This window comes from Condylura cristata, unplaced genomic scaffold (assembly GCF_000260355.1).
Source record: "Condylura cristata isolate star-nosed mole 26May11 unplaced genomic scaffold, ConCri1.0 scaffold00012, whole genome shotgun sequence".
In the NCBI taxonomy this organism is placed as follows: domain Eukaryota; kingdom Metazoa; phylum Chordata; class Mammalia; order Eulipotyphla; family Talpidae; genus Condylura; species Condylura cristata.
Window position 1 is genome coordinate 30,039,417 of NW_004567113.1, and position 27,171 is coordinate 30,066,587.

A 27,171-nucleotide genomic window follows, 5' to 3' on the forward strand; every position below is an offset into this window, starting at 1 on the left:
CATAGCAGAAGTATAAAGGACCAGGTGAGAAAATAATAATAATAAATAACTATATACCAGAGACATTTTATGGGGGTGGAATAGGGAATGGGATCAAAACCGGTGGGGGAGGGAAATGGTGATGGTACATGGGTGATATGGTGATTGGAAGCCCACGGGGACTACAACTGAGATGGCAAAAGATGTAAAAATAAACTATTATATTATTTTTAAAAAAGAGGAGAAATGCACATTGCAAGGTGAAAACCAAAACAGCATCCCTTTCCGATTAGTGAGACCCTTGTCAGAGAGAGACTTAGTTTTAGAAGAAACACTCAAAATACCATATTCCTCTTTCTACCAGGAAGAATTCAGGGACTAAATGACTGGGGGGCAGAACACTGGCTTCAGGAAAGCAGAAAGCTATTAGGCTCATCAGGGTCTTGGCTGAAGAAACTTATTTGTCCACTGACAAGAAGGAAGCGCCTGAGGCACTGGAGTCAAGTGGGAGCCCCGAAAAGCCACTTCAGGTAAGAGAACCAAGGATCACGCTTGTCCATATGGGTACCTGGAAGTAGCCTCAGTGAGCATCTGTCCAGCCTCCCTGTGTTCACTTCTTTTAGAAATTCTTCCTAACAATGTATAAGCAATCTAGTATAGTTTCGTCTTTATTATGTTTACCTGTTTAACTAAAAGTTCTTATTTGTATCAGTTAAAAATATGAAAAACCAATTTTAAATCTGAAGGGCTTCAGGAGCAAGTCATTCTAAAGGACTAAGAGTTGAAGCAGCTGCCGGAGAGTTAATGTACCACCAGTCCCCTACTCTAGCGGGGAAATGACCTACAAAGGGAAAAGGCCCATCATCACTCAGAATTACACTGCAGGAAAGGGGAGGTGGGTGGGAGGCTCATTCCCTTCCGAGGGCCTAATTTGAGTATTTAATGATTCACATGGTCACATATTAGTTGTCATTTACGCGTGTCCGTTGAGCCTGGCCTTATTTCCTGTTGTAGGCACAGGAGAAATAAGGCAAGATTCCAGTGCTCGTGTACTCACAATCCAGTGGCAAAGGACAGAAACAATAGGTAAACAATTCGTAAGATAATTTCAGGTAGAGAAGGTGCTCTGAAGAAAAGGGAATAGTGCAGTGTAAGGGAGTATGTTGGGAAAGAGTGTCTGAGACTTCCCTGGAGACCGAGATGTGAGATCTGAGTGGTGTTTGAAGTGCTCACTTTTCACTTTCACAAGAACCTCTGACATCAGTATCCCAAGTGAGAGGAAGGTCCTAAGGCCCAGAGAGGTTAGTTGCAGCAGAACTCAGATTCAGGCCCACCTAGCTCTTAAGCCCATAGTACTTCTCCCACTGGGGCTAGCAAATGTCCTAATGTAATGAAATGCCGAAGCCAGTTCTCCCCCTAATGTCGCAAGTGAGCTCTAACGTCCCTAGGCTGACTTTTTGTGACTACAAATTCAAGAGACAGACAGAGGTTGGGGTCTCACCAGTAGAGGTACCTTCAGAAAAGACATGTAATGTTGATGACAACCAACAGATAGAAAGCTAGTGGGTTGCCAAAGTGCTTTACCAGCACCTGTGGGTGGAAAATCAGCCTGCACCATTACAGGGGTACATGTGAATGCCACAACAGAAAAATTTGGGGGGGGGACTGACTTTTAAGTTCAGAGGAATTAGATGGAAAGATGCTAACATTAACATGCAACCAGGACCCCCACACTTGCATGCTCAAAAGGGGTCTGGCTACCTGTGAGCACAAAGACAAACTCTCATTGTGAAGACATTTTAAATAAAGTTAGTATGCATAGAGAATGAAGAGAAGAAAGAATAGTTTCCTAATAAAATTCTTAAAGTTACCACCCCCTCATGGGTAATGCACAGCTCAACAGGGCTGGCCCAACGCAGGGCCACTGAGGCCTGAAAGTATGCCATAGGTCCAAGGCACCTTCCTCTGGTGGGGAACCACAGGCAGGGGGTGAGCTGATAGGAGCTGGGAAAGTCGGGGTAAACAGAACAAAGTACAGATGAAGATCCTGGCTGCCACTGCCAGTCTCCCAATGGTCTTTTCCAGTGTTCCTACATGTCTTTCCTCCATAGGTCTCCAAGTCCCCCAAGTCCCTAGTGCGAGTCTAAAGCTGAGAAGGAAGTACACCCTTCTCCTCTCCTTGACCCACCTACCTTCCATCTCACACAGTTTCACTGAGCCACTCAGTTCTGCCCCTAGTTAAGTGGGTGGGACTCAGTACCGCCTCCTTTTATGGAGATGACTGTTATACTAGTTAAATGGCTGGATTTAACGGCATTCCTCAAGCCATGGAGGCCTTCGGGTGCACTGCAGCAGTGGAGAGATGACATGCAAGGGGCACCTGAGTGTAAAGTCAAACTTGAGGGGAAAGCTCCCTCAGTGATGATGGGAACCATCAAGGCCTCAGTCTCAGCGGGCAGGATGGACAGGGCAACGTTCGGAAGCACTGAGCCATCACAGAAAATAGGCACAAGAGATTTAACCTACCATGTCTTAGAAAACAACATTGGTTTTAGTCAGTGATTCATGAGTGAGGCAGCACGGCACCTGGCTAGTAGGATGGTACTGCAAGGAGTGGAGTAAATGGAAGGTGTTCCTGCCTCAGACAGGATGAGACAAGGCAGCCAGCAAAGAAAAGAATGATTATTTTATGCAAGGCCCCTTCTCTTAGGAGACCACATGGAGGGCCCTCATCCCCACCCTCCCCATGTAGATGGCCTCCTCGTGCTATAATTCCTAATGGAGAGGTGTAAAACCCTGCTTAAGGGAAAGGCTGAAACTGCAATTAGGTTCGGTATTAACTCTTGGTGGGGCTTAGCATAAATCAGTCCATTTTTGGCTTATTCTCTTTTAAACAATTATCTGGACTGACAGATAATGTGGCTGCAAGGTGAAGTTATCTCAGCACTAAAAACTCATTTCAGTTACATAAAATACCTTGAATTCTTCATATTAAGTATATATTGTTCTTACAAAAAAAAAAAAAAAAAAAGAATATACCCAAACCTTCATCAATCCCCTTGAAAACAACCTTCATTGCCTCCTCCTAAAGCAAAGGTCATCGCTTCCCTTCCCTCTTCCTGATTAGTAAGAGCTGAGAAAAGGGAAGGCACACATTTGATTTACCACAGTACTTTTCATCCTCCCCTCTGAGGCTGCTTTACTTGAAATATATATATATATATATATATATATATATATATATATATAACTTATACTAGAACTAAATGGCACCAAATGGCTCCTACTCCCTCTTCACAACACAACTACTCACCATGAGCCAGGCCACCCCCCAACTCTGCTGGCTATCAGTGATTTTCACCACATGACCACTTCCCATCCTCTCCCACCCCACAAGCACCCCAGGAGGCAAGCTTTGGTGAGGCAACTGTGTTGCCCCTTTCTCTTCTTCTTACATGTACCCTGCTTCCGGTTCAACCCTTGACAGACTCAATCTGGAGGAAAGCCGCAGAAGGAAACCCCACGCCCATTTCTTCATCCTTAAACCTAGACTCCAGAACACTTCCCACTTTACTGCCTTTACTAAAGCTGTACTGAAGGTAGCCACTTTGTCTTTGAGGCTGTGGCAGTTACGGTTAATGGAGGTACCCAGGCACACTGACTTTCTGAATCTACTAGGGTGGCGAGTCCCTGGCGTCCAGTCTTCCACAATGCTGGTGAAGGCCTGCAGCTGAAGGTTACCTCACAGACCCTGGGGCTCGGTCCGCAGGCCGAGGCCACTCACCATATCTGCCGTCCATGGGCACTTGGCTCAGCACAGTTAGGCCCACGAAGATGTAATAGGCAAGTCCAAAACAGTACTGCACGACATGAATCACTGTGTTGGAGAAGACACTGACGTAGAAGCACTCGAAGAGTCTTTGAACGCTGTGTAGCCACAGAAATACTAGTACTAAGAACGCAGACAGTGCCAGCTCACCCCCTACAATCAGAATGCAACAGTCAATATTTTCTCTTCCAAAGTTAATGTTTCTTCTATGTTATTATGTTAAAGAGATTGTTACACAAGATGAGAGGTAGGTAGTAAAGGGCTCCGGAAATCACCTGGTCTACCTCCTTCTTTCTTTTTCAGCAATGAGGAAAATGGGCCAGTGAAGTTAAGGAAATTGGCTGAACGTTACAATGAAAGCTATTGATGGAGCTGGGACAAACCAGGTCTACTAACACTGCCTCATCATTGAAAGCCATTTGGCCACATGGATATCACTGTGAAAGGGTCACAGGCCAGGTCTGTGGGTCTCTGGCACTCGTAGCTAGATGAAGAGGTGCAGGAAGAGCTCCAGATGACCTCTGAGCAACTCCACCTAATAAGGGAGACAAGAGACCTGTCCAGGCACCCACCGAGGCAGAAGAGGGACAGGGACAGGAGAGCGAAGACTCCTCACAATCAGTCTCCCAACCCTACACTCACAGCCAGCCCAACTGTAAACAGGTGAAGAGATGAAGTTTCATTGTGTGAGGAATCCTCCCTCCCAAACAGAATTTGCATAGCTTTCCCTTTTGACTGTCATCTTTTGCAACAAGTTCCTCTGGTTAGACAGAAAAGGATTGTTCCTCGGAAGCCAATGGTTTGGCTGCTGGAACAAAGAACAGAGAAAGCCAGAACAATTTGTTTCTAATTCTATTCCTCACCAGCTGCCTGACATTAATTGAGGGCACTTTATGGTGTTTGCTTTTGATTCCTTAGTGTAAAAACTTGTCTATCTGAGGCAGAGGGAAGCAGATTTAAAGGCTGTTTTGTAATCTTCTGGTTAACAACCATTTACAGTTAATTTTACTATATATCCAAAGCCTTACAGTGTAGCCAACATTTTTCATGGGGGGCCAAAAAAGTAATTTTCTGTCAAGTTTCTGGAGTTCTGAGACATGATTTAGGCTGGAAATATATAAATGATAAATGTTTCAGAGCAGGCCCGAGGGATCCTAAAATCTTTTCCCTCTAAGAGTAGAAGGTCTGTATTAGTTATCGGGGGAGAACAGCCAGTCCTGTACAAGGCGTAGCACTCGCTGGCAAGTCAGGAACAGAGCGAGTGGACTCTGCTCCTCCATGGCTCAGAGCAGGGCAGGGGCATCTCCTTGGCCACCTGGCTAGGAACCATGCCCTCACCCTCCGCTTCCCAGGCACCCGGGGAGGGGAACCCCAGAGCGCCTATGGAATTTGGAGAACCACCCCGCTCTAGGCAGGAAAGACAGGAACAGCATGCAATGGTTGTAATTAGCCGGGGGAGTCTTTACCTTGGAACTGCACGGCCCCAAGAATTCTGAGCAAACCATAAAGCCAGCTCGGAAAAGGCGCTCCCAGAAACAGAGATTGAGCAAGGCACCAGAGCAGGAGGCCATTCCACAGCACGGACAAGATGTAGAAGTGAGAGAAACACCTGCTAAGGAAAAGCAAGTTAGGGAAGAGCTTGTAGATCCTTGGTGGGGTGTTTCCTGTTATTTACATCTTTTTTGTTGCTTTTTATTTTTTTATCTTAGTTTTTTTTATGAAGAATTTTGTATAGGTCCACTTTAAGCCACTAGGCAGGAAGTCTATTTCCAGTTTCCCTTTCCTCTTTTTCCTGGTTCCGAAGTAAAGTATTGCTTTTATTAAGATTTTTTTTCCGTTTTATTTTTTTTTTTAAATGAGCATTCCAAATTTTTTTTAAAAGATTTATTTATTTACTCATACAGAACTGGGGTACAGGCCAGAGATGCGGAGGGTGAGAGGATTCACCAGAGACAGAGCAGGGAGCAGAACAGGCAGATGGACGAAGTACACTGCTGAGGGGAGCAGCTGGCGGGTCAGGAGAGGTCTGCCGCGCCATATGGATCTCCTCCAGGGCAGGCGGGGATCGAACTAGTGCAAAAGTGGCTTCAGCTTCTCAGTGCTGCGCCTCAACCCGCTGCGCCACCAGGGAGGGCCTAGTTTTGCTTTTTAATAGAACCTCAATTCCATAGGTGTTCAGGTTTTAAAAATTTTGTTTCAAATGATGGGCTTGGTTAACTCCTAGGGAAAAGAGGCCTCCTGAGGTCAACAAGAACCCAACTGACCTCGTTCAGCTTAGATTGAGGCTCAATTAGCAACTTCTCTTATCTCTGGGTAACAGAATTGGGCTCAAGTTCCAAAGTAGAGGACCCTGGGCCCCGGCAGAGGGCACCTAGGTTGTGCTAACACAGCCAGGTCTGCACATGATTTCTAAATCCCAAGCAATTTAGCTGCAATCACCACACCACTGTTAAACAAGATGTGCAAATCACAGGCTCTCAAGGCCATAAGAAACCTCAGAGCTCTTCAGACTGAACATTTTTCTAGACCCACAATTCGAAGATAGATATTAATTCATGCAACTTAAATATTCACTCCTCATGGTTACAACTCTCCTACAAGGACAGAGTCTATTTTGCAGTCAACAGCTAAAAACTGGACAAATTTCCCACAAAGCCAAGGCAAGTTGAAATGAACAATGCCAATGTAATGTAAAAGACGCTGGCTTGCTGAAACAAGATCACCGATCGATCAGACACAAGGGCCTACCACAGATTCACTCTGTGGGCCGTTTACCTACACTTGGCCTGCTATTATTCTCTGTGTCCGACCAAGTCAAAGCTTTTCTGACTGCAAATGTTGGCTGTCACCTGACCTTCCTTGTGACACATATATATCATGCATATACAATAAGCCCCCCACTTTGATTGTGCCAAAGACCCTTGGAATCAAAAAGATTAAACACAAACTTGAGGGCTTCTCTTCTCTTCTGGATGATCTAGAATATCTGCAAGCTATGAGGAATCTTCCCTCCAAACCCAGGCTGACAGATCTCATCAGTTCATTCCACAGCAACCCACTGAATTCTCCCAATAACAGTTACAAACTCTATGGCTGGATATGCTCTCTCTCAGTGATCCTGCTAGTCTTGGTTCTGACCTTCTGTTGGCTCAAAAGCTCTCTTCCTCAGATTGTGCACAGGTGCACTACAATCTTGGCCTTTGTTTTCCAAGGTCTTCTCAGGTACATTTCTTAGAACTGGGCCCAGGTCTAGGCTGGCTCCTGGAGCTGAGCAGAAAGTCAGCAGCACTGGCTCTGTGGACTCCCAAAGAAAGGGGAGGAACTGGTTTCTGAAGAGCAACTCCTGGGTCAGCTACTTTGCCTACTTCATTTCCACAAATATTTACTGAGCAATTATAAGGTGCCAGGCAATGTTCTAGGAGCTGGGGACTCTGCAGGGAACAAACAGCCCAGGCCCCTGCCTTGATGCAGCTCACCTGTCAGCAGACAGCCAACAAATGAATCTGTAGACATTCAGCATGACGTTGGGCGAGGGACAGAAGACAGAGAGGAGGTCACTCCCCATGGCTGGTCAAAGGCTCTCTGGAAGTGACGCCTGGTGAGAACGAGTAACCCTGTTGTAGGCCGAGGAGCAATCCTTGGGCATTTCTGGGAGAACAAATTTCTAGGCAGGGGACAGCCAGCCATTTAAAGGGCGTGAGGGACAATAACGGTCACTTGTGTGGAAAGGACCAGGCAGTGCGGATGGGGGCAGATACCGCAGGGTCTTGTAAGGACACTGGTTTTTTATTAAGCGTGATGGGGAACTATCTGGGCAGAGTGACTTGAAGTAATAATTTATACTTCAAAATTCCCTCTGACTGATAGCAAAGTTCTGCAGCTGGACAGTAGTGGTGGCGGCACAATAATGGGGCTACTGTCTGTAATCACAAAGGGGTGAAGAAGGTAAATGCCATGTCATGTGTATTTTAGCACACAACAACAAAAAGCATCACTCGTTTCCCTCTTAAGTTAAAAACAACTCCCTCTGGTCACTAGGTAGGGGATTATTTAGTTGTGGAGAGACGAGGCAAGATTATTTCACCTTTATAACAACCCTGCAAAGTTTGTGCAGTTGTTGTGGGGCGGTACCTAACAACATGCAGGCTCAGCGAAGTTAAGCTGCTCATTCAAGGGACAGGAAGCAGCATGGTTTGGCTTTCTGATGACTAGAGTTCAAATCACATTAGTGCACTCGAGTCACGTAGCTCTGACTTGCCCAAACCTGCTTTTCGAGCCCTATGTAGCATGTTCCAATTTATATCAAGTCCCGAGTCAACCAAACCAAATCTTACCTGTTTGGTGTCAGATACTAAGTCAACCAAACAGTGTCCTGCTTGGGTTGGTTGATTCACAGGCAGATTGCTTGTCTTATTCGCACACTTTTATACGTTATCTTGTGTTGCTTGCCTGATTTTCCTCTATAGGAGACAATTCTGTTCTTTATACAAGGATATACACACATATGAGGCATATATACATATACATGTCTCTTTGTAGATATACATATGTGTGTATCTTCTTATGTGTATATATTACTTTTTAAAAAAGATTTATTTATTTATGCATACAGAACTGGGGTACAGGCCAGAGGGGCAGAGGGAGGGGGTGAGAGGATTCACCAGAGACAGAGTAGGGAGCAGAACAGGCAGAGTGATGAAGTACACTGCTGAGGGGAGCAGCAGGCGGGTCAGGAGAGGTCTGCCATGCCATGTGGATCTCCTCCGGGGCAGGCGGGAATCGAACTCACGCGGAAGTGGCTTTAGTCTCTTAGTGCTGTGCTCTAACCCACTGTGCCACCAGGGAGGGCCCTCCTTATGTATATATAGATACTTTTTTAAAAGACCTAGCTCTAGTCTCCTAAAGTAGCTCAAAAACTCCATACCCCTTTCCCAGTCACTTTTCCCCACTTCTGGCTGTCAGTTTTCCCTGCCCTTCGAAGCAGGGATTAGGTCATCCTATGGTAACACGGGGCTCTGCACAGAGCAAACACCCCTTTAACTTAAAACATTTTAGAGCTTATTGTAAGGCAGGGAGGCTCTGGGGATATGGCAGTGAAACAATTCTTGCCTCCATGGAGCTTATACTCACAATACAATTCAACTTTATGGCATGGCAGGCAATCGCTTACTGAAAATGAAAGCCGGGAAGAGGAGAAATGGTGGGTCAGGCAGAATTCTACTTTTGAATAGAGCATGATTGGGCATGCCTCGTGAGAAGGTGGTATCTGTCAGAATTACAGGCTGGGAGGACATAACCCATGTTGCTATCTGAGGGAACAGCTGTCCAGGTAGGGGGAGCCAGCAATGCAAAGGTCCTGAGTGGGACAGAGTCCTGGAACACGCAAAGCCACAGGGAGACCAACCTGGAGGCAGCCAGGTAGCGTGCGGACAAGCCAGCACATGTCTGGGCTTTTTCAGCTAGTGAGGTGGAAGTCACCAGCTGGTTTTGAGCCAGGAGGCCTGAGGTGACTGAGGATGTATTTGCTGATTGCCACAGGAGTAGAGGGGTTAACGAAGGAAGGTCCCTGGCCCTGTGCTCTAGTACAGGCTTTAGTAGCAATGCTACTGGACAGCAGTACAGCAGGCTAACATTCTAATCCATACTACCACCTTCTGCCTGGACCACCTTTACACCCCCTCTGCTTCTCTCCAGGCAACGACCAGTCATCCTTGCAAAACAAGTTGTAATGCCATGCGTCCTTCCTCACCTTAAAGCTTTCCATTGCTTCCTATACATTCGGGTAAAATCTAATCATGACCTATATGGCCTTGGTGAGGCGGCCCTAATTCCCCCTGTGAACTCAACTCTCTGCCCAGTTTCCCCTGGCCAGGCCAGGTGCTGTCATGCGCCCTTTGCTTGCTCATGATGAAGTAACCTTGCTGGATTTCCTCTGAAGCCCTTATCACCATCAATTTTATAACATTTGTTGACATATTTTACTGTCTTCCTAGAACATAAGCCCCAAGGAGCACAGAGTAGCTTCTGGCTCAGTGCTGTGAAAGAGAAGGTGTTCTGAACGTTTTTCTTTCAAATCCTATGGAAGTCCAGCAAAGGCTACATGTACCTTCTCAAAATGTCTACCACAAGCAAAAAATTTACAGTGGTCACCTAGGAAACCACGTAAGACACAAAGGTGGTTACAAAGGTTAAAAAATAGGTTAACACAACCACTAAAAACAATGTGTGGTAGACATGATTCTTAATTAATGTGTCAAATAAGAAGACCTAAGCAGAGCACCACACTGCCCTATTCTTGTAGTGATGAGAAGAATGTTTTCAAATCTCATCAGTATTTTAAATGTAATATAAAATAGTTGTCACAAAATTGTTGGCATTAGTAATTTTCCTGTGGTTTGTTGATTAGTTACCATTAAAGAAACACTGAATTTCAGCTAGAGGTTAATTAAAAAAAAAAAAAAAAAAGATGAGCATTAAAAAAATGCTCTATAAAATAACACCTTCACTCCCTGTACCCCCCATCCCCTGGACCTCCACTGGTAAGGACCCTTGAACTACTCTGGAAGTTCTGGACAGCTCTCTTTGCCTCTAGAGCTCAATTCCACTGCATTGTTTTTACAAAATATTGGAATTTTAGAAACAGGAGTAGGTCTGTATACCCTATGCAAGTCAAGAGCATCATGACTTCAAAGTCTCCTATTTATCCAGACTTTCTGGGAAATCAAAACTCTAAACAACAATTAGAAAATAGAAAAACAATTGTTATCTTAATTAAAACAAAAACAAAACAAAACAAAATGAAAATAAAACCCTGCCAGACAGGAGTAGTGGAATCAGATATCTCATAAACTAAATTTGGGCTTTATTCTTGCATCCATCGGAAACAATATTACCAAAGAAGTTACCTACTCATTGTCTTAGGTACAGAAACATGACTGGCAGGTGCAGCTTATTTCCAAGCATAAAAATTAGTAAGCTTATTTTGAACTTTGCACAGTTACACTATTTAGATATTTTTGTCTCTCACTACTGGCCTGGATTTGCTGTATTTTCTTCAATGCTAAAGAAATGTTTGTTTAAATTCAGAATCAAAACAAAGAACATTTGAATGCCGGTTCTGCTCTAGAATTCTAAAAAAAAATAAAAAAGTGTCAATTATTGCATCATATAGTAGAAATTACAAGAAGCCCAAAGAAGAACAATTGTAATGATGAATAAGGGCATGGGACCAAGTTTGTTTCTTGGATGTCACACAATGACAGACTTGAGAACTAACACCTGGGGTGTGGGGACTGGAGACATGAGTGCAAGACATTATTTGAAATATGTCCTTTAATCCAGGGACACTATTACCTTTCTTAAAATTTGGAAAACAGAATTCACACTCTTTAAGAAATATCCTTCACTTTAGAACATTAAGAAATTGATCATCTAGGAGTGTCACTACTCTAAAGTAGAAAAGGAAGTTGTGCAATGAAATCTGATTAAAAATAGAATGATGGGTGATTTTCACCTAAAAAGAAATGGGTGGCCCTCCCTGGTGGCGCAGCAGGTTAAAGCACAGCATTGAGTTCGATCCCCACCTGCCCCGGAGGTGACCACATGGAGAGGCAGACCTCTCCTCACCCGCCCACTGCTGGGCTCAGCAGTGTATTTCCATGATCTGCCTGTTCTGCTCCCTGCTCTGTCTCTGGTGAATCCTCTCACCGCCCCTGAACCTCTGGCTTGTACCCCAGTTCTGTATGCAGAAATAAATAAATCTTAAAAACAAACAAACAAACAAAAAAAGAAATGGGTTTAATCATCTTGTTCTGAATATTTCTACTTCTCACCAACTGAATTTCTTCTTTCCTTTCCTCCCAATGACTTTCTTCTCCTTTCTCATATTAACACCTGCTAAATCTTTCTCCAGCAGTGGAAAGGGGGCAGGGAAACGTTTGGGCTTGGGGGGGATTACCCAGGTTTCAGAAAAGCCAAGTTACACTTAGCCTGTCTAGTCTGTCGGCCTGCGAAACTGCCTAGGTGAGGTTTCAATAACCAGGTGCTTGAGCAGTGACAGATCACATCACGCTGCTCAGTTCAGATTCCTCTCTAAATATCAACCTCAGACACATCTTCAAGGTAGAAAAGACACTGCTATCCTCCTAGGGTCTATTATATGTTTGACTGTTTCTCCAGGTTTAAGTTTTGAATGCAAAGTAAAAAACCAAACCCAACAAAAGGAAAACATCTTACATTCTGGGGAAAAAAATTCCTTGTAAGCCCTAATGATTTACTCCTTTGAACTTGATTACAGAATCTGCTGAAATTCCAAAGGGGCTTTGAAACCATGCGTGCCCAAAATGTGCCACCTTGGGCTACCTTCTCTAAGAGTACCTGCCAAGGTGCGTGCTAGGACGGTCACAGCAGTGCCAGGCGGTGGCCCCTTGTGACCTGCATCTGGCTTTTCGTCCTGATAGTGAAGGTCGGGGCAAAAAAACTGGGGAGCTAAGAGGTGTTTACAGCGGGCCTGCTTTCACTTCTAGCTTGAACTCAGTGACCTCAAGTCAGATTAAGACCTCCAAAAGTGCAAGGGTGTGTGTGGGGGAGAAGTCTTTGGGGACAAAGGAGACGTTAACTTTGCTGCCTGGGGACCAGGCCTAAATTCAGAAACGCTGCCATTTCCCTTGGGGAAAAGACTCCATGAGGCCGCAAGTTCACGTTCCTGCGCCCTCGATAATGCAAGCAGCTCAGCTTCCTCGGTGTCCGCAGGCGCCGGGGCAGTCCACCCCCGGGGCCACGAGGCCGACGTGGGCAGAACCCGGCGACTGGGCCCACCAGCGCCGCGCTGGGAACCCGCCTGGGCCCGGTTCGTCGCGGCCCGCACCCGCCTCTACTGCCCCCTGCCGGTGGCGTGAGGGGGGGGGGCGCCCCGGGATCTCCGCGTCTTGGCGACGCCGGCTCGCGCCGGGGCGCGGTTACCTCTTGGGAACTTCAAAGGCCCGGCAGAAGGCCGGGCGCCGCGGCCCCCCACACTTGGTTTTCCCATAGCGGATCAGGTCCTGGAAGAGCGCGTTGCAGGGGAGCAGGCCGGGCGGCACGAGCTGCAGAAGCAGGGCGAGCAGGAAGGTGGCGGTCAGCGTGAGCCACAGGGCGCGCAGCGGGTTCAGCGTGGAGAGCGCAGCCCCTGCCCAGGGAGCCATAGCGGGCGCGCCCCGCTTGCGCGCGCCCAGCGTCCACACGGGTGGCCGGCGGAGGAGCCGCCACTCACACGCCGCGTGTTGGTCTCAGCCGGGCGGGACGACGGTGACGCGGCGCGGGGCGGGGATCCGCGGGGCCCCGCCCGGGACTCGCCCCTGGTTGGAGGCGCGGCCCGGCCGCGCGGGCGCGCGGTCGGAGGGTCTGAGTCACGCCAACACTGCCTGAATCCGAGTCGGGGTGGCCTAAGTGGCACCCCAGAATACGATTGCATGCTACGAGTCAAAGGAGGAAAAGTAACAAGACCAAGTTCCGTTCCTGCAGGTCTTCGTTGCAGCATTATTTTTTAGTGGAAACATGGAAACTCCGAATGTTCCCCTCCAGGGTAGCTAGGTAAATTATGGCACCTTAACACACTGGGATGTGATGCAGCCACTAGCATGGCAATGATGAAGGCCGTAGAAGCGAAAGATGCTTGTGATACGAAACAGGTTAAGTGAGGGGGAACAGGCCGCTTATAAAATACATAGCTGTGAGTACAGCTATATGTGTGTTACATCGATGTGTGGATGTATGGGTCAAGAGAGCATTTCTTACACAAAAATGAATAGCTGTATTATGGTGTTGAGACGGTATAATTTTAATATGCAAAGCATCAAGGGTAATAGTAAAAATAAAAGGAAATAACAAAATAAATACCAAAAAATAAACAATAAAGTAAACAACAAAAATAAAGAGAAACTGTATTTAAGACAACAGTCCTCTCCCTACTAGTGTTTCACTCCATCTAAAGGCAAAAGCTCTTAACTCCATCAACTGTTTCATGGGAAATTTATCCCCATGGAGTGACTACACTGTTTCTTGACTCATCAGTTTTAATAAACAATGTTGATTTTCAGTTATGACAAATGAAAATGTAGCTCTTAAGTATTTTTTTTACAAGTCATTAAAATGCCAAGCTCACAAAAAAGTTGATATATGTCTACATATGACAGACATTCTTTTGGACACAGAGGACAGAAGTTTACAGGATAATGGGGGCTGCCATTTTGGAGCTTATATCTTCAGATGGAGTGGAGAGGGAAGAGGCAGCCATACTCCAATGAGAGAGCTTACCTGTGTGTTGATTAACATCAGTAAACTGAGTGGGTACACTAGGCTGCTTCAATGAGGCTTTGGATTGTTAAATGTGCCAGTTGTTTAGAGTTTTGCTTCTACATTCAAAGACACTCAAGGCTTTACTGATGCCCTGAGAACCATGTGATAAAGTTGGCATTCCAGGTAGGACGATGAGGCCTTTTGTGTGACCCAAGGTCTATTCTGCAGGGCTAACCTTTGTTGTTCCTTCATCATTCATAGGTCAACCGCAATGCAGCTGGCCTTTCTAGCTCCTCTCCAGACATGCTACTTGTGAGTGAACGGCAGGACCACCTTTCCTAGGTAGGTTCTCTTATTGATCTAATTAACCCAAAACAAGATGGGTGTGAGTGTGTGCGCGCCTGTATGTATCGGGAATAGGAAGACTGAGAGCGAAGGGAAAATTTTCTGATAGTTTTTCCATTTGGTTTTAATCAGGATGCACAGGTTATATTCAGGCAAGCCCCTGTAGGGGGCAGTGGCTGAAAGGAGGCCAGTAGTAACCCCCACTGACAGCTTGAAACATTTGATTCCTCACAGGAGTGAATTCTTTCAAAAGTGGAAAAACAGGGTAAAGTCTGTTAGAAAGATCATTTGGCTATGATCATTGGCAGTCGGGTTTTGTCTTTCTTCAGTTAATTACCTACTACATGATTGGCAAAGCTCTGGCCTTGTCTGCAGTAAATGGCAATGCCATTCTCCCAGTTGTTCAGGCCAAAATCTTGAACTCAACCTCGATTCCTCTCATAGCCTAATATGCTCTGTCAGCAAATCCTGTTAGCTCTACATTTAAAATATAAATCCAAAATTCAATCACTGCTGGAGTCAGTGCTTTCCTAAAAGTCTGAGTCAGAAAAAGAAAGAAATAAGAAGTCTAAGGACTACAGCATCAGAAACAAGTTGTCATTGAAGATAATATAAGCTCCAGTGACAGGTCTTCCTGATAAGCTGTTGGAAAAAATGAGAGAATTAGATAACGTTTTTGAATAGAAACATCAACTTACAAATATTGATTCCTTCCATCTATTTCCCAGCAATGAACAAAAAGTAAAAGTCTTAAAGGTACCACTTTTTGGCATAAAATATTATGGAATCCCCAGCCTCCTTGTTCTGCAGGCTGTTGTCTTGGCCAGCTAGGTATACAGCCAGGCAGGAGGCCTCTCCCCAAGCAGAGGATCTTGGTATGAGGAACATGCTGGGAAACTGGCATTTGCTGAAAACAGCTGGCAGATGTTATGGCCGGATTAGCAAGATCAGCTGAAATACCTTACCTGAAAAGATGAGCTGAACACTAGGTAAGCACAGAGAATAAAGAGAAAATGCTTTGATACAATGGGCCCCCCTAGGCCGTAGACCTTTGTCCCTCCACCCTAGCTTACATCCTCAATAATGCACCCCCACATTCATGTACATGACCTCGTACTTGCCCCACCTTTGTGCTTGATTCTAATGGAGGCAGGACTGCTTTGGGATCGGGGCTGCACATGACTGCCCGGGGTAGCCCCGCGAGGCTCCAACACACCTGGGCTTTGAGAAATCTTTCCCCATCCTGTGCTGCTCCCAACACCGCTGTTCTGTGAGGGGGCAAAATATTATGAGTCTAGGGGTAAATCTAGTAAAAGTCTTCTTTAGGGCCCTCCCTGGTGGCGCAGCGGGTTAAAGCACAGCACTGAGAAGCTAAAAAGCCACTTCCGCATTCGATTCCCGCCTGCCCCGGAGGTGACCACATGGCGTGGCAGACCTCTCCTGACCCGCCCGCTGCTGCCCTCAGCAGTGTACTTCGTTGATCTACCTGTTTTGCTCCCCACTCTGTCTCTGGTGAAGCCTCTCACCGCCCCTGAGCCTCTGGCCTGTACCCCAGTTCTGTATGTACAAATAAATAAATCTTTAAAAAAAAAAAAGTCTTCTTTAAATTTCTAGTGCAAGTCTGCTTAAAGAAGATAAATTGCTTCTGATATTAAAGAAGATGTGTTTATTTTTCTTCTTTCTTTTTTAAAGATTTATTTATTTGTGCATACAGAACTGGAGTACAGGCCAGAGGTGCAGGGGCAGTGAGAGGATTCACCAGAACAGAGTGGGGAGCAGGACAGGCAGATCAACGAAGTACACTGTTGAGGGGAGCAGCGGGCGGGTCGGGAGAGGTCTGCCGTGCCATGTGTATGACCCCCCGGGCGGGGATTGAACTTATGCTGAAGTGACTTTAGCTTCTTAGTGCTGTGCTTTAACCCACTGCACCACCAGGGAGGGCCAACAAGATTTGTTTTAAAGGAGAGATTTCTATACTCACAGTTTAGAAGATTCAATTTGGTTAAGGTGACAATTCTCCCCAAAACTGATTTACCAAATACATGTAATTTCCAGTTCCAATCACATCTCAACTTTGTGGAACTTAACATTGTTCTAAGTGTAAATGGATATAGGAAAGCCTAAAGACTCTTGAAGACAAAGAAAAAGTTGCAGGACTTGTTCCATGAGACTAATAGAGAACTATTAATCCTCCAGTAATTCTCTAGTTGACAAATAATCATGTCAATGTGGCACTGAAGCAGAGATAGACAGTTGAACAGAATGAACAGTACAGAAACAGATGCCCATGTAGATTAACACTTGATATTTGGTAGAGGTTGTGCCGTCCATCATTGGGGATGAACTTTATCATAGGGGTAGGACAAAAGAGTAAACCTTGAGGACACAGTAAGGGGGAAAACCGAAGTGGGGGAGAACAGACTCCTCTTCACTTCGCTCATAAAAATCAATGTCAGGTAGATTTAACACCTTGTTATGAAAGGCAGCACCATATTCTAGAATGTAATATAGAAGACTACCTGACCACATGGTAGGGAAGATGTTCTTTCTCAAGCTATAGCTAGAGAAAAATATGACTATATTTTGCAACCTTAAACTTACAATCTCTTCATTAAAAGACACCATGGAGTGAAATATGAGCCACGGAATAGGAAAGATATTTACTACACATATAACCAATGAATGATTTATGTCCTGAAAATTCATTAAAAAATAAAAAGCAGAGAACCTAATAGAAAAATTGGTCAAAAGACTTGAATGGGTACTCCCCCAGAGAGATATTCAGGGTACTGATAAACCTGTGGAAAAAGGAGCAACCTCATTAATAGAAAATTGTAAATTCAAACCATAATGGAGCACATCTTATATCAGAAACGCTAAAATGGAAACAACTGAAATCCCAAATGCTGAAATGCTAGAGCAACTGGAACTCAAGCACTACAAGGTAAATTGTGAGAATTTGGGAGAAGAGGTTGGCATTATCTGCTAAAGCTGAAGACATCATATTCCATGACCTTAACAGTTTTACTCCTGGGTGTATATAAGAGAAGTGTACACATTTGTGTATCAGGAGACAAAGACAAGAATAGACAAGGAACATTCATGATCATTCAAAATTCAAATTCAAAATTCAAAACCACCCAAATGTCAGTAGAGCAGTAGAATAAATGAACAATAGAGTAAGTACCCTGAGCTGTTGTTTGGGCAGCCCAGTACTGTGGAGCGATTAAAATGGAGCTGCTGCAGCCCCCTGTAACATGGTTGAATTTCTTAAACATAAGAAAAGTCAAGACACAAGAGTACACACAGAGTCATTCTATTTATATAAAGTTCAAAACAGGAAAGAAGGGTGAGGAAATGATTATTATAAAAGGCAGGTCATTTACAAGGGGAAGAAGTTTGTGTTTGGTAAGAAGTTATCTATTATGAGCTATTTGGGGTCCTGCTTGTATGTCATTAACCTGTGGGGTGCTACATGGGTATTTGCTTTATGATGGTGACGTGTATTTATGTTTTATGCACGTTTGAAAAACTTATTTGCAAACTGACCATTTCTTCATTACTGCTACCCCGGCCCACTTGTGTTACTGTAATAACCTCTTAGGTAGTTTCCTTGTTATCTCTGCGCATCCCCTGACAACATGTTCCCAACACAGTAGCCCGAGAACCCTGTTAAAAATGTGAAGTAAGTCATGGCATGCTCAAAACCCGCCGCTGGGAGCCCCTTTCACTGAAAGTGAAACCCAAGTGGTTATAGAGAACCAGGCCGGCCACTTATTCTGCCCAAACAGACCTTTCCACATCCACTTCTTGGGTCCCTCTTCTGTCTCTCTTCTGCGCTCACTATGTTAGTTTAACGCGGCTGCCATGCCACAGTAGTATAGCTGGGGTACTGAAACAGCACATTTATTTTCTCATAACTCTAGAAGTTTGAAGTTATGGACCAAGATCCTGCAGGATCAGTTTCTGTTGAGATGTCTTTTCCTTCGTCCTGGGTCCTCATGGGGCCTTTTCTCTGGACGTGTGCCAGGGAGAGAGAATGCCAGTGACTGAGTTCTGTGGGGTCGAGCTCAAACTGATGGGAATCCTATCAGATTCACAACCCCACCCCTATGACCTCACTTAATGTTACTGGCTTCCTTTCTCAAATACAGCCACATTGGTGGTTAGTGACTTTAACATTTGAATCTGGAGAAGGTGCACATATGTTCAGCCCTAGTGCTAGCTTAGTCATTGCTCTTAACACCCCATGTCCCAGTGCCTTCTGCCTGGATTCCTCTGCCTACATTGTTCTCCCTCTAGATAAGTAAATGATTCCCTCCTTCACCCCTGTGAGGATTTTCTCAATCTTAAAATTTATGATAGCAGCCCCTCCCACTTCCCACATTCCTTTTCTATTTCTCCGTAGCCCTTGCCATTACATGCCCTGCCATATACATTAAAAAAAAAAAAAAAAAGAAAAGCTTTCCTTATTGTTCCTTTTAGAATGTATATACCACCAAGGCCAAGATTTTTGTCATTTTTGTTCACTAGTGTAGCTTCAGCTAATTGAACAGTATCTGGTAGTAGTAGCTGCTCACTAAATACCTGTGGAACATTTGAGTGATTGCAAGAACAAAGTCATAAGTTTACTGAGCCTCCAGCCTATCAGCACAGGCAGGGTCCTGAAGTTGCCAGCATGGCAGACTCCTTGGGCAGCTTGTCAGGGTACAAGGCTGAGAGGCTTTGGAGGCAACACCCTTAGGTTAGACTGATAACTCTACCGCTTACAATGAGTTGCATGACCCTATCAGGGTTCATTTTTTTGCCACTAAAATAGAGGCATTTCACAGGACTGCTGGATGGGTTGAGTAATGTTTTATATGGAAAATTGGGTACACAGAATACATGAGCTACCTCTTGTGTTTTTTCACCTAAACTTCGCCTGAACAGGTGTGCTGGCTTCCATCTCCCTTCCTAACCATTATACACTGAGCATTAATCCTTTGTTGCTCTTCTCGGCGGATCATATTACATCATCTGGAAAACAATGTTATTTATCATTTGTGCTGTTGAAATCCGGGAGTTGGATTACTATGAACTGGGCTTCTTAATTTTCTTAGGCTGTCATTTCTTACATTTACAAACTAGGGGAGTTGACAGTAACAATACTATAGTAATAATGGTAGTACAACCAATCCAACCAAGGAAAAATCTGGTGCAAACATAAGCAAACCACAAGTTTAGCCAGGAAATGCAAGGGCAGCCTGTTGAGAAAAGTTTTTTTTAAAAGATTTATTTTATTTATTCATGCATATAAGAACTGGGGGGTAGACCTGAGGTGTGGTGATGGGAGGTGAGAAGATTCTTCAGAGACAGAGAGGGGAGTAAAAGAGGCAGATTGAGTGAAATACACCGCTGAGGGGAGCAGCAGGCAAGACAGGAGAGGTCTGTTGTATCATGTGGGTCAGCTCCCTGGCCAGGGATCGAACTCAGGCCGCAGTGCCTGGATAGCTTCATAGTGCTGAGACTTAATCCCTTGTGCCACCAAGGAGGCCTATTGAGATTTTTAACTGTTATCAGGTATTTAGCAGAGGTAGCTGCATTCAGTTCTGTCCATGTACAACTGTGGGGTTGACCTCTCCAAAATCAGTCTCAAGTTTTACTTTTTAACTTCCAGCTCATGTGGTTTTAGGAAAGGATAGTCAGGGTTTTAATCAATCTAAGTTAAAAGATTGGGAGCAAGAGAAGAAAAAATTGGAAACAAATGTAGATTTAGAAAGTTATATCCAGACATTAGAGAAATTCAGGATCCAGTTCAGTTCACAGGTTAAAAAGTGAAAGTTTTGAATGTGAAAAAAGCAAAACATGAAGAACCAGTGTTATTTTAAGCCAAAAAGACATTAAAATTATGTTAGTCCTCCATAGTTTGTTCAGTCTCATCTCAACCTCTTATTAGCTATTATTATGAGTTCAGTTTTCCCCATAAATTCTACAACTTTTTAATCCTCAGTTCCATGATGTCAGCTTAAATAAATCAAGACAAACAAAATAAATAACTTTATTAAAGAATCAAGAGTGAGGACTTGAACCTGGAACAACCTCTAGATAATTCTGGGAAAGATGCCCAGATTCTGAGGCTCTCAGTGAGGATTTTATACAGTTATCCTAGGATTTCTGGAGAGGTCAAAAAATTAGGTTGGGGGTGTGGTTAGTGTATCCATCTGGTATTATCTGTGCATTAAGGAAAAGAAAGGGGGTTGTTAAAGGTTACCCATTTATTTAGAGCCTTTCTGTGTTCTGCTCATCTATGCAACCTGAAGGGACACTGCTAATACAGCTGTGTTAGAAACTCAGATGGCCAGAGCCATTGTATAATGCCAAACCACTCACATGCCTCCTAAACAAGTAAGTAAAATAAATTAAATTAAAAAATGACCCATCAAAAGTTTAACATAATATTAAATCACTCCCACCACTTACCATCAGTGCTAAAATAAGTAAGTGGAGTTTTTGAAGAAAAAATAATTGGAGGTTTTGAAGAAAATTCTGCAAAATATACTCAAAGTAAATACAATGCATGCTATCATTATCCCTACATGGAATTTGATGATATTCAATATAATTGAATCATATATGATACAATCTAATTAAGAAGATGCAACAAGAATCTTCTGAATGAAATCACCTTACACACTTGTCATATAGACATTCAAAAAATGCCAGTTTCTTATATATTAGCAAAAACCACAATAAGGAAGAAAATAAGGGCTAAGTGGAAGGTGTGCGGCAGTCATTTCTAACCAGTATGGTCAGCAGAGGCTTTCCGAAGCAATGGTGGGAGTGGTAGAAGAGTCAAAGGAAAAGAGAATCTTCTAGGGAATGATGCCAGCAAAATCCTTTGTTGGCGATATGCATGGAATCACATCACCACAGAGGCCACTTTGCTCTCCCTGTGTAAGCAGAGAGGGGTGTTGACATCAGCTGCAAGCGTATCTGATTTGACACTACTGGAAATGTTTTTCTACATGATTTGGCTTTCCCTATTGCACAGAATACTTGTATACAGCACACAGTGGTCTGCGATTTTTAGGCAATGGGATAAATAGACAGTGACTGAATTTTCAATAGAGGACTAATGTGATGAGTACTCCAGCTTATTCTGGCTGCAGGGTGGAGAATGGACAGGAACAGAGTTTTGGGTAAAGGTGCACAAGGTGAAAGGCAGAACAGTTAAAGCCTTCGTAGCAGCTTATTTTCTTAAAAGATTTATTTATTTATTTATGCAGGTGCAGAAGAACTGGGGTGAGAGCTTTTGGTGCAGGGAGTGAGAAGATTCACCCGAGACAGAGTGGGGATTGACTGAAGTACACTGCTGAGGGGAGCAGCAGGTGAGACGGAAGTCTGCTGCACCCTCTGTGGGCAGCTCCCTGGCCAGGAAGGTCCCCTCTTGTAGCTGCTTAGTTGTGGACCTAAGTGAAAACCGTGGCAGTCAGAGGACTGTGGAGTGAGGCTTTCAGGAATCCTCTTCCTTGCTGATTTTCCTTCCCAGTGTGAATTCATGCTTTACTATTTTCTTCTGCTTTCCCTGTCACACACAACAACTCTCTTTTCTTCCTTTACTTGTAGCAGCCAGGTAAGTATGCTATCAGAGCCGCTGAGCAGGACTGTGTCATGATAGGGTTATAGCCTCTGGACTCAGAAGGACAACTCAAGCCGCCTGACAGTCCTTTGGTTCCAAGTCACATTAGTTTTTTACAACCTTGTTCATCCAGATGGCTTAGCACTTTGCCCCGTCACCTTTCATTCTTAGAAGGTAATCTGAATACCTATGCAACAGGAAAGATCAATGAAGATGAACTCGATGCACTTGTGATCATTCAGGGGCCGCACCTCTCCGCCTCCTTTCTGCCCTCGAGTCTGAGCAGATGATTGTAATCATGTCCACCCCTTCTTTATTTGCTCTTTCTTTTCTTTCTTGCTGGCTTTCTAAGCTATGCACTTGGACTGGGAAAGCATTCGAAGTCTTACACCATTAAGTTTGGTGTCAGATCATGAAAGGTATATATCTTTAAGGCATTCGTTGAGATAATTATTCTCTTGATGTGAGTTATTTCAATGGTTTTTGGAAATTCTATCAACCTTGCACTCTAGGGATAATCCCACTTAGTTAGGATTTGGTGTACTTTTTATGTATTGATAGTTTTGATTTGTTAATATTTTGATTGAAGACTTTTTTGTGTGTGTGTGCTGTCTTTGTTCATGAGGGACATTGGTCTACAAGTTTTGTAATGTCCTGGTCAAGTTTAGGTACTATGGTCATGTTCATAAAGCAAGTTGGGAATTATTAGTTCTTCCACTTCTCTCTGAAAAGTTTTGTATATGAATGGTTTACCTTTTTCATTAAACGATAATTGGATTTACTGTTGAAGTCATTTGGGTCTGGAGCTTTCTGTGGAACTAAGAATTGTATTTATTTATGCATACAGAGCTGGGGTACAGGCCAGAGATATGGAGGGTGAGAGGATTCACCAGAGACAGAGTGGGGAGCAGAACCAGGCCGACTGATGAAGTACACTGCTGAGGGGAGCAGCAGGTGGGTCAGGAGAGGTCTGCTGGGCCATGTGGGTCACCTCCTGGGCGGGGATCGAACTCATGCTGAAGTGCTTTAGCTTCTTAGTGCTGTGCTGTAACCCGCTGTGCCACCAGGGGCCCTTAGTATCCTTTTTAATGTCAATAGGGATCTATTATGATGGCATATTTTTCCTTTCTGATGGCAGTGGTTGTATTTTCTTTTTTTACTAGTCACCTTGTTAATTTGAGTTTTGTATTCATTATCTTTTTAGATAAAATTTATTAATTTACCACACTGTATAAAATTCCATAGTAGAGCTTCCTACCTCAATATGTGTATATGCTCACTGCACTTGTTAGTTTCATCAGTTTTGTTAATGTTTTCAAAGCAAGTTGGGCTTGCTTTTTTCCCTGTTTCTTTTTTTTTGGTCTCCTATTTCATACTTTCTCTCCTGTTTTCTTTATTACTTTATCTCTAACTTCTGGATGTAATTGCTTTTTTTGCTTCTTTAGAAGGAAACTTAAAATCTACCCCCCCCCCCATGAGTGTTTAAACCACCTATTTCCCATCAAATACTATTTTAGTGCATTCTATGAATATTGATATATTGTGCTTTATTATTATTTATTTGAAAATATTTTCCAATTTCCATTGTGACTCCTTTCCTCAAATCTTTGGTTATCTTTCTGTTATTGGTTTCTAGTTCACTTCTGTTGTGATTAGTGACAATTTCTATGTGATTTTAGTCTTTTGAAATGTATTGAGGCTTGTTTCATGCTCCAGTAGGTGTTCTGTTTTGTAAATATTTATATACATGTGTAAAAGAAAATGTGTTCTGTAGTAGTTGAGTTTAGATTTTCAAAAATGTCAATCAGATCAAATTGATCCTGATTTTGTGTTCTTACTGATATTCTTGTTCAACTTAAGGCTTGAAGTTAATGCTAAAAATGTACGGCTGGGGCCCTCCCTGGTGGCACAACGGGTTAGGATGCAGCACTGCAAGCTGGCCACAGCCATCTCAGTGTGAATTCTATCACCACCCTGGAGCTGACCCACATGGCTGGCAGACCTCTCCTGACCCACCTGCTGCTCCCCTCAGCAGTGTGCTTTGTCAATCTGCCTGTTCTGCTCCCCACTCTGTCTCTGGTGAAGCCTCTCACTGCCCCTGTACCTCTGGCCTGTACCTGAGCTCTGTATGAATAAATAAACAAATCTTTAAAAAAAAAAAAAGTAAGGCCAACCAATACAATAAAAATTTGTTTGTGTGTCGTGGGAGAAGACATAAAGGAAACTATACAGGTGACCAAGAAACACAAGAGGAGAGCCTTATCATTTTTATCTGTCAGAAAAATGCATATAAAAAACTTAGCGAGGTACTACTTCACACCCATAGGTTGATAGAATAAAATAAATAACAAGAATTGTGGAGAAATTGGAACTATCATACACTGTTGGTGGGAATATGAAATGGCTCATCTCCCCTCCCAAAGAGTCTAGGAGGTCCTCAAGAAGTGAAACAGAGACGATTTGATCTAGCAATTCTACTTTATGACTATACATACCCCTAAGAACTGAAACCATATCCACACAAAAACTTGTACACAAATGCCCATATTAGCATTTTTCACAATTGCCAGTGATGGAAACAAGTTAAGGAATTATCAGCTGGTTAAGGATAAACAAAATATGGTATACCTTACCACGGAAAATTATTTGGCCCTAAGAAGAGATGAAAAACCAACAGATGCTACAACATGGATGGACCTTGAAAACAGTAAACTAAGTGAAATAAACTAATCACAAAAGGCCACATAACAATGTATTGAGATTTTAGATGGGATAATTTATCAGTTCCCTGCCTTTAGGAACTTTTTCTTAGAACCCAAGACCATTCCTTAGGAAAGTGAGAGCCCAGAATTTGCCGAGTCTCCCAGTCTCAGTTCTGTTTCCTGAATTCAACAAGTAGGCTAAGTCATTCTTCTATCAGGGGGCAGGAACAGTGAGAACTTGGGAAAGATGCCAGATGGTGCCCTCCCAGGCTCTTTCTTCCTTTCTCTTGGTAAACCCGTTGTACCTAGCCCTGTAAGTATTTCCATCTGTCAAATATTTGATCGCTCACCCTGGACAACAAGGGTGTTAAGGAATACAAAGCTGTGGGTGATAGCCTCAGGGACAACAAAATTAAATATCTGAATTGCCAAAAGACCAGCTTCTTCCAGCATGGGCTATTCCAAGGCCCAGTCCTGAGATTCTTGGTGGCTCCACCTCCTGTAATCTCCTTGGTGGTCCTGAATCACAGGGACTGAAATAATGCTATAGGCCCCAGTCTCAACTTTTCCCTTGAGCTCATTTGTGTCCTACCAAATTGAAAAAAAAACAAAAAACAAAAAACAAAATTTAAGTCTATGGTCATCTCACCCTGAACATGCACTACCTCTGCTGATCTCAGAATAAAAATATTTAAAAAGCCAACTTAAATTCATTTCTACAAGCAATCTTTCATCCTTCTATTCCTTCCCTGCACCTGTCTTCAATCAAATCCACTCCTATTTTCATTTTCCCAGGACCTGGTATTTCCATTCTTCAAATTGCTCAAAATCTAAAAAGTCTCATCTTTCTCCTCATAGATACATCAACTCTTATCTAACTGCTATCTTGCCTTCAAAATATGCCTAGACTATGCTGCCATTTCATTACCTCTACTGCTATCATTCAAATCAAGTTACCATCATTGCATGCCTGTATTATAATCCTTTAACTCCTCCATTCCTTCTTGAGGTTAAGTGAGTTTGTGGAAAGTCTTTGCGAAACCTCAATGCTCAGTTGTGTTCCCTCTTACTTAAATAACATAGACTGTTCTGACATGATGTACCCAGGCCTACGTGGCCTGGTGCCTGCTGCCTCTGACTTCATCTCTTTTACTCTTGCGTGAGTTCACTCCATGCCTACCACCTGGCCTCCTCATTGCTCGCTTTTGGATTTGTGAACTTCTGTTCCATTGGGCACAGTTGTTTCCCTTATATTTGGCTGACCGCTTCCCTCATTTTGGCTGATGGGCTTCCATTCCAGAGACCCCTTAATGTTTTCAGCATCACTCATTACAAGTTGACATGTCATACGCTCAGTATGCCCTGTTTGTCTCTTTCCAGGAGAGTAAATGCTTGAGAGGGCAGTATTAGTGCTTTCTGAGTGCCTGTGTCAGTGCCTGGTATACAGGTGTTCGCTCAATGAATATTGTTGAATGAATGAATAAATGTTTCCACATCTATTCGAGTCATCAGTAGAAGAAATGCTATGACGCAGTATCTATTTCATTGCCAAATTATTGATATATTAATTCATATTTCAAACTATTTTTATGATTATCATTCCAATAATTATATATGGCCATCATCTGTACATATTCATATAACAGGCAAGATTGATGTCTTATTATTTAGGTTAATAACAAAACATGACATGAGTAATGGATAAAACATGAGGAAATGGGACAATTGAAAGGAAAAGAGTGGGAGTTAAACTTTCCTTCCTATATGACTTACATCATATAAAAAAAATCATTTCATTAATGTGTTTCCTATTCTACTTAGAGTGCTCAATTCATATAACACAGAAATTCATTTCCTAAGTTAAATCTACATTTTCCAGTTGGTATACAAAAAGCCCAATATTTTATGAGAGAAAACATTTGGATCATGTATATTGAACAATGGAAATTGGTTAGGTTTGATTAACCTATATTTATAAAAATCTTCATACAAAAGAGTAAAAACAGTTTAACAACTTCTGCTCCTTGGAATTACTTGTCAAATATCTTATTTTGCCTGGAACCTCTTCTTACTTGGTGATAGATTATATTTTCACCATAAAAGTTAGCATTTATTTGACTTTTCTCTTAACAATGTGATTTATTACAAAGGGCTTTTGACATAAAAGCATTACTAATTTTAGCAATCGTTTCTACTTAAGTGTTTTCCTGCATTTCTTTACATTGTTACCAGACAATGTAAAGAAGGGGACATTTCCTGAGGTATAGAACCTGATCAACAGAAGGCAATCTTTTCATTCAACAAATATTTATTCAAAGACTTTTTCATGGTAAATAAATTGTGAGGAGTTGGGCGTTCAAAGAATGATTAATGTCCTCTCACAGGAGCTGAGTTACAGAGCAGAAATGCCCCTTTTACCT

The 27,171-nt window shown here is 43.3% G+C and overlaps 1 protein-coding gene and 1 long non-coding RNA gene across 5 annotated transcripts in view; one reads left to right on the top strand and one right to left on the bottom strand.

The window, feature by feature from the left end:
- SRD5A3 (steroid 5 alpha-reductase 3) overlaps nt 1–13,062 on the bottom strand; it is an 18,448-nt gene extending 5,386 nt beyond the window's left edge. The window contains exons 1-4 of one of the 4 annotated variants that reach the window (XM_012723992.1): nt 12,770–12,840; nt 7,285–7,403; nt 5,275–5,417; nt 3,764–3,961 (exon numbers count right to left, since the gene is read on the bottom strand). In XM_012723992.1, the coding sequence (XP_012579446.1) occupies nt 3,764–3,961; nt 5,275–5,417; nt 7,285–7,373 (430 nt within the window). In that variant the 5' untranslated portion in view covers nt 7,374–7,403; nt 12,770–12,840. Of the gene's footprint in view, nt 1–3,763; nt 3,962–5,274; nt 5,421–7,284; nt 7,404–12,769 lie in introns of all 4 variants that reach the window. The other 3 variants (XM_012723991.1, XM_004681286.2, XM_012723990.1) reach the window with 3 other exon arrangements.
- A 126-nt stretch (nt 13,063–13,188) lies between these two features.
- LOC105853526 lies at nt 13,189–21,733 on the top strand. Its single transcript, XR_001145369.1, has 3 exons — nt 13,189–13,378; nt 14,345–14,425; nt 21,697–21,733. It is a non-coding gene; the product is annotated as an uncharacterized LOC105853526 (long non-coding RNA).
- The last annotated feature ends 5,438 nt before the right edge of the window (nt 21,734–27,171 follow it).